Source organism: Rhincodon typus, chromosome 13 (genome assembly GCF_021869965.1).
Source record: "Rhincodon typus isolate 14 chromosome 13, sRhiTyp1.1, whole genome shotgun sequence".
Lineage (NCBI taxonomy): Eukaryota > Metazoa > Chordata > Chondrichthyes > Orectolobiformes > Rhincodontidae > Rhincodon > Rhincodon typus.
In genome coordinates, this window is record NC_063344.1 from 15,141,724 (window position 1) to 15,149,967 (window position 8,244).

The following is an 8,244-nucleotide window of genomic DNA, read 5'->3' on the forward strand; positions in this document are numbered from 1 at the left end:
ATGTCACCCAGGGAGTGGGAGGGGTAGTTGAAATGGTTTGTGACCGGAAGATGTTGTCATTTGTCACGAACAGAGCGCAGGTGGTCTACAAAGCTGTCTCCGAACCTCCGCTTGGTCTCACCAATATAGAGGAGTCCACATCGGTAGCAGCAGATGCAACAGACCAAATTCACGGATATGCAGGTGAACTTCTGTCTGATGTGGAAGGTTTGTTTGGTGCCTTGAATGGAGGTGAGGGATTAGGTGTAGTGGCAGGTGTAGCATTTCCTGCAGTTTTAGAGAAAAGTGTCGGGGGTAGTGGGGTGATATTTGAGGACAAGTGGGATTCTGCCTTTGTTTTTGTTGGGAGGAGGGGATGTGAGGGCAGAGATGCGGGAAATGCAAGAGATGCGGTTGAGAGCATTTTTGACTACCGAAGGGGGGATGTTGTAGTCCATGAAATAAGAGGACATCTGGGATGTTTGGGATTGGAACGCCCAACCACTACTGCCCATTTCCTGATGTTGAGTATGACTTCAACCTATCAGGCATTTTATACGGAAAAGGTATGCTCACCAATTCAATAATCGCTTAGTTTGATCAATCCAGAATGAAAGATCTGAGAAATGTTATATATGCACCACTTCAACAGCAGATGTTATACATAACTGATGTAGTTAAAAATGACAAAATGTAAGGCATTTCAGTTAAGAATAAGAGTTCTAATTGTCACTATATTTTAAATGAATGAACAAATGAATCTACGAACAAAGAAATAAAATTCTAACCATACTGAAAAGCGGGTTTGAAAATAATGTTCAAACAGCATTGGATTCATTATGTCGATGCCAAGGGACATTGTGGTTACATCCATCTTGGTTGCAAACGCATTTGTGCCACACAAGCAATAACTGTCACCAACAATGAAGGAGCTAATAATTTCCACATGATATTCAATGGCATCAGCATCATTAATTTCCCCACTATCAATATGGGAGCTGATACCATTGAGCAGAAACTGAACTGGACAAGTCATATAAGTTATATCGCTAGAAGAACAGGTCAGAGACTAGAAAACCTGCAGCAGGTAACTCACCTGTGGACTTTCCAAAACCCAAACACCACCTACAGGACACAGTAATGTGATGGAATACTCCAACTTGCCTGAATGGGTGCAGCTCCAACAATTTTCAAGAAGCTTGAAAACGTCAGTTAAAAAAAAACAGCCCAGTTGTTTGGCACCACTCTCACAAACATTTACTTTCCCTCACAATAATTATTCAGGAGCAGCATTGACACAATACAGTGCAAAAATTTAACAATGCTTGTCAGACTGCACTTTCCTATCCCACTACCACTTACATTCAGAAGAACACTGGGGGCAAGTAAACCGGAACACAACAAACTGCAAATTCCCCTGGCGGCCACTCCCCATGCCTGAGTTAGACATACGAGCCTGTTCCTTCAGTGCCACTGAGTGAAGCAAAATCCTGGAATTTCTTCCGTTATAATGTAATAGGTCTAAATACAATCAAAAGGTTTGTAATAATTCAAGAGGACAAGTCAAAAGATGGGCAATAAATGTTGGCCTGGGTAGCAATGCCCCCATTACATGACTGAATTAAGAAAATCATTTTTACTTCTGAATCTGGGTTTCATTTTAGTCAATTAACAGAATTACTACAAAATATCCTGCTGAACAATGAGATCTTGGAGTGCAGATTCATAGTTCCTTGAAAGTGAAGTTGCAGGTAGACACGATACTGAGGAAGGCATTTGGTGTGCTTGCCTTTATTGGTCAGCTCATTGACTATAGGAGTTTGGAGGTCATGTTGCGGCTGGACAGGGCATTGGCTTGGCCACTTTTGCAGCATTGCGTGCAATTCTGATCTCCCTCCTGTGTGAAGCAGGTTGTGAAACTAGAAAGGGATCAGCAAAGATTTATGAGCATGTTGCCAGGGTTGGGGGGTTTGATCTATAGGGAGAGGCTGAATAAACTGGGCTATTTTCCCTGGAATATCGGAGGCTGAGGGGTGACCTTATAGAAGTTTATAAAATCATGAGGGGCAAGGATAGGGTAAATAGGCAATGTGGTTTTCTTGGGGTGGGGGAATCCAAAACTAAAAAGCATGGGTTTAACATGAGAGAGGAAAGATATAATAGGGACCTAAGGGGCAACTTTTTTAGACAGTGTGTGTATGGAATGAGCTGCCAGAGGAAGTGATAGAATTGGGTACGATTTCAACATTTAAAAGGCACCTGGATAGGTATATGAATAGGGAGGATTCAGAGGGATTTGAGCCATTTTTTTTATTATTCATTAATGGGATTGTGGCGTCGCTGGCTAGGCAACATTTACTACCTGTCCCTAATTGCGCAGAAGGCAGTTCAGAGTCAACCACATTGCTGTGGGTCTGGAGTCATATGTAGGCCAGACCAGGTAAGGATGGCAGCTTCCTTCAATAAAGGACATGAGTGAACCAGATGGTTTTGTTTTCCCACTGACATCAGTAGATTCTGAATTCCAGATATTTTTATTGCATTCAAATGCGGGAATTCGAGCCCAGGTCCCCGAACATTATCTGGGTCTACTGGATTAGCAGTCCTGCAATAATACCACCAGGCTATTGACTCCTCAAATACTGGCAATTTTTTTTCTAAACTTATATAGGCTATCTGGTTGGCATGAACGAGGTGGACCAAAGGGTCTGTTCCCGTGCTGTATATTTGTATGACTACGAACTATTTGATTTTATTTCTGACAGTACCTATTTCTTTTTCAGTAATAGATGAGGCAACTCCATGGACACATCATGAATGCTATAATGTGAATCTGAATTTGTTGAAATGTTTTGCTTCTGTAAACAGCAAACCTATTCCAAGCACTTTCAAGTGTCTTTAAACTGGATATGAAGCAGTCACAATCTGTAAAATTACTTTTAAAAGTACTGTCCTAATAAATGTAATACGAATAGCATTTGCCCTGTAAACCAGACTGAATGCTGTACTTTTGCTCTGTGGGATTATTAATATTTCTTCTCCATTCTATGCATGTTCCTAATTAGGTTCCTAAAGCTGTTTGCTCTGAAAGCTGCCATCGAGGAACAAGGAAAGCCGGAAGAAAAGGACAACCTATTTGCTGTTTTGATTGCATACAATGTGCACAAGGAGAAATAAGTAACACGACTGGTAAGAAAGCATCAATACCTATACCAAAGGCATGAAGCATAAATTTGATTTCTGAATTGCAGCGAGGGTTTTACGATTCTTCCTATAATGACCAAGTCCTTCTTTTTTAGATTCCGTTCATTGTACAAAATGTCCATTGGAATTTAAATCTAATGAAAGACAGGATCAGTGCATCCCAAAGGAAATCGAGTTTCTTTCCTTTTTCGAGACAATGGGAATCATTCTCGTGGCCCTGTCGTTGTTGGGAGCTGGCACCACTGTTGGTGTGTTCACAATATTCTATGTCTATAGACAAACTCCGATAGTTAAAGCTAATAACTCTGAGTTAAGCTTCCTTCTTCTTTTTGCCTTGACACTTTGCTTTCTGTGTGCAATTACATTCATTGGTGAACCTTTAGTTTGGTCTTGTATGCTCTGCCACGTAGCGTTTGGTATTAGTTTTGTTCTTTGCATATCTTGTGTCTTAAGTAAAACAATAGTCGTGGTGATGGCATTCAAAGCAACGTTTCCTAACAAGAATATGATGAAGTGGTTTGGACCAAGACAACAACGGCTGATGGTTTACATCCTTACCCTGGTACAATGTGCAATATGTACTGCCTGGTTAATTCTATTGCCACCTTATCCTTTGAAAAACACTCGTCACTTTAATGAGATCATCGTTTTTGAATGCAATGTAGGATCGCCGTTCGCCTTTTATTGTGTACTCGGTTATATTGGATTTCTGTCTTGCGTATGTTTTGTGGTAGCTTTTTTAGCTCGCCAACTTCCAGATAACTTCAATGAAGCTAAACACATAACGTTTAGCATGCTTATCTTTTGTGCAGTTTGGATAACTTTCATTCCAGCTTACATAAGTTCGCCAGGGAAATATACTGTGGCAGTTGAAGTATTTGCTATTTTGGCCTCCAGTTTTGGTCTGCTTATTTGCATTTTTGCCCCAAAATGTTATATTATTCTTCTGAAGAAAGAAAAGAATACAAAGAGGAATATGATAGGCCCAGTGACTTCAAAAAAAACCTTGAAAACTTTCGTCAGTAAGGACCAGATATTTTAGTACGTATTACTTTCTGCTAATGATGGTGAATGACAATTCCATTCAGAGAGCTGTAAAAAAAGAGTTTTACCAGCACCTATTTTACACAATCAAATCAAGTCACAATAATCAGCAGGAACAGGAATTTTATATTTGATGTTTTGGACCATTTTATACATCTCCCTTGACTTTCATTTCATGGGAATTGAACATCATAAGTGCTCCATATTTATTTAAATCAAAGTTATCACTAGTTCCTTTCTCGTTCCTTGGCTTCCTTCATTGTGTGGAGTTTCAATTTGAAAATTGCATAACCTAACAAAAAAAAATCAGTGCTGAAACTTAGCGTCATGACTCACATCAATTTACTCACATTACTCACATCAATTTCGCAAAACACATGCCAAACAATGTGCTACTTCAACATTGAGGGGATTTGTGGAGAGAAGGTGGGGTGATGGCAGTGCTTGGAATAGAGGATGGTTTGGAATCTTTGAGTTCATCGTTTTGGTGGCAGTATGGAAAATAGGTCATTGGCCTGTTTCAAAATAGGTTTTATATTCTTCTTCCGAGGGAGTATACAATTAATTTTCTTTTTCCTTTTTTTTGTGGTGACATTGTTTTCATATAAACTCACTTAAACAGCAGGCCTTGCATGCTTATTTAATTAATATAAAATATGCTTTCGCTAAAATATATTGCATGTCTTCTCTCAATGATTTGCCGTAATTTACAGTCGTAAGTTCCACATTTCCGTCATCTAATTTACCAAGTCATTCCTGAAATTATTATTTTTTATATAGACTGTTATACACTGCACATATGTTTTTCTACCTTGATTGAAACCACCAGAGATTAGAAGTTTGTGTTTCAACACACTTTTTTAATTATTCCTGCACTTTCGCAAAAATATGTCCATAAATCTGCATTCTTTCGTTTCTAAATAAAGGTGATAGAAGTGTTGGTGTTTATTGAGGCAAAATTACAGAAAGAATTATTTAACATGAGATAATTAAGCATTTCACCAGGAATAAAAATCTTCTATGGAGTAAATGAAAGTGCTTGATTGAGAAACCTTATTTATCAAACTTAGTTCCTTTGATCTGAATTCTGAGTGGGAGAAGTCAACAATCCTGGATGAGAAGACATTTATAGAATATTTTATATCACAATCTTGGAGGAGGTGAGTGGCCCAGGAGAAGAATTCAACAGTCCTTGATGATTGCCAAACCTGGGATCAAGGGGTGTTACGCTGCAAGGGCATACTCCTCTTTCATATGATCCATAAGCAAAGAAATAAATTTACGTCTTACATGTAGCAGTCATTGTCTCCTTTCAGCTGTCGGTTTCTGAGGCAGCAGAGGAAACCCTGAAACCAATGGTACGCAGATAAATTGTAGGGAATAAGCTTTATCACAATATTTGAGTTTCAATCCACCTCCTGGGCAGTTTGGTTGCCACACATTTCCAACACCAAATTTTGTTTGATGAATTTACCAGAATTCATTTAGAATGAAACATCAGGGCAGATAAAGGGAAGTTATTGGATGTGATGTATGTGGATTTTCAAACAGCATTGATTACGGGGACATATCATATGTTACTGCACAAGATATGAGATCATTTCGTTTGGAGTGATGGTAACCTGAATATAAGATTGGCTAATTCACAGGAAACCAAGAGTCATAACAGACAGGTCATCTCCAGCTTAGAAAATTGTAACTAAAGGGATGCAGCAGTGAATATGATATAGCTATTTACAGTATTTCCACCTAACTTGTTTGATGGGATGGAGTGTGCTGCAAGCAAATTTGCTGATGATAGCAGGACAGGAAAGCATTATTTGAGGGGTAACGTGTCTGGGCAAAATATCTGCAAAGGAATCTAATTAGGTCAGATGAGATTGGCAAAATGTCAAATGGAGTCTGTTGTGGAATAATTTAATCTCAATAACTTCAGTAAGAAGGCTAGGAAAACAAAGCATCATTTCATTGAGAATGTCTACTAAATTTTATGGTATAGAGAACTTGGTTATGACTTATAATGACTCACAAAAGATAGCATGCTGTCGTAGCAAGCCATTAGTAATCAAAATAAAATGCTGGGTTTTTTTTTGCAATTGGAATGGAGTAAAAAAGTACAGGAGTTTTATAACAGGAAGAACTGCCAATGCTGGAGTCAGAGATAACACAGTGTGGGGCTGGAGGAACACAGCACCAGGCAGCATCAGAGGAGTAGGAAAGCTGACGTTTTGCATCGGGGCCCTTCTTTAGAAATGGAGAGGGGGAAGGGAGATCTGAAATAAATAGGGAGAGGAGGAGTGGGGCTGGGGAAAGTAGGTGGGATGGTGATAGGTGAGTACAGGTAGACAGTGGTGGGGACTGGTCAGTGAGGTGGGAGGAGCGGATAGATGGGAGAGAAGATGGATAGGTCAAGGAGGCAGAGATGAGAGGGAGATAGGTAGGAGAGAAGATGGACGGGTCAAAGGGGCAGGGATGAGAGGGGCTGGGGAAGGTAGGTGGATGCATCTATACAGCACATTAGTCAACTAGTGCCGAGACAGTTCTGAGCTCCTTATTCCTGTGAAACTGATTTGCAATCAACTGCAACTTAACAACTTTTAATGGCTATCTTCTTTTTTTTCCAAGACTGTTCTTCACATTTTTTCATCCAGCAAATTTTAATGTATCTTTGTGTTCTGTCTGGACTCAGCACCAATCCTCACTGCCACTTTCACCCAAAGATAGCCAACAGCTTGAATTCCAGAAATGTGTTAAGAGTGCTACCCCTTGAATGAGGCATCATTTGACGGAGGGCAGCCTTAAGAAATGCAAATAAATTTGAAACCAATGGAAAAACGGTCCATTATGCTACACTTAGCACAAGTTTCTTGGAGGCAAAACATAGTAGCATCGGTGCCTCAAAGCACTGATCACAGTCCAACAATTTTCAACGACATTAACAACGAAATTTCCCCATCAGCAGAACAGAAGTGGAATGATCACAGTTTTCAGTCCGATTTTCAACAGCTAATTAATTGGTGCAGTTTATGCCCGTGTGCAGAAAAAACGTGGACAGTTTTCAGGCTTGGGATGAGCAGGGGAACAGATTTAAGGTAAGGGGTGAAAAGTTGCAAGGAAATGTGAAAAAAAAACATTTTTATCCAGACGGTAGTGAGATTCTGGAATTCTCTGCCAGTAAGGGTAATAGAGGCAGAAAGTCTTCTAATATTCAAGAAATATTCATATTTGCAATACCAAAGCATACAAGGTTGTGGACCACATGCTGGAAAATAGGATTAGAAATTCTGGTGCTTGTTTTTATCTGTTGTGGGTGTGATGGGCTGAATAGCATTTTTCCTTGCTGTTGTTCTCTCCATCTCTTTCACCATATATACACTGCAGCTATAAGAGCATATCAAAAGCTAGGAATACTGCAGGAAGTAACTGATCTCCTGACTCTCTAAGATGTTTTACCATCAACAAGGTACAAGTCAGGAGTGTGATTGAATTCTCACCACTTCTCAAGATGAGTGAAGCCCCAACAACACTCAAGAAACATGACATCATTCAGGACAAAGCAGCCGACTTGATTCACACTGCTTCCACAAACATTCATTCCCTCCTCTATGAACGGACAGAAACAGCACTATGTACGATCTTCAAGCTGTACTGCATAAATTCACCAAGGCTCATTTAATAGCAAATTGTCGCCCTGCTGTAGGAAAGATGTTGTAAATTGTGAAAGGGTTCACAAAAAAATTACAAAGATGTTGCCAGAGTTGGAGGGTTTGAATTCTAGGGAGAGGCTGCATAGGCTGTGGTTATTTTTCATGGAGCATTAGAGGCTGAGGGGTGATGTTGTTAGCGTTTATAAAATCATGAACAGCATGAATAGTGTGAACAGCCAACGTACTTTTCCCAGGGTAGGGCATCCAAAGCTAGAGGGCATAGGTTTAAGGTGAGAGGGGAAAGATTTCAAAGGGAATTAAGGGACAAATTTTTCACATAGACAGTGATACACGTATGGAATAAACTGCC

The 8,244-nt window shown here is 39.8% G+C and overlaps 1 protein-coding gene across 1 annotated transcript in view; it reads left to right on the forward strand.

The window, feature by feature from the left end:
* The window catches only part of LOC109927640 (extracellular calcium-sensing receptor-like), a 10,673-nt gene extending 6,448 nt beyond the window's left edge, over positions 1-4,225 (forward strand). The window contains exons 5-6 of the mRNA XM_020527631.2: positions 3,045-3,168; positions 3,279-4,225. Coding sequence (XP_020383220.2) covers positions 3,045-3,168; positions 3,279-4,225 — 1,071 coding nt within the window. The remainder of the gene's footprint in view (positions 1-3,044; positions 3,169-3,278) is intronic.
* Positions 4,226-8,244: the final 4,019 nt, after the last annotated feature.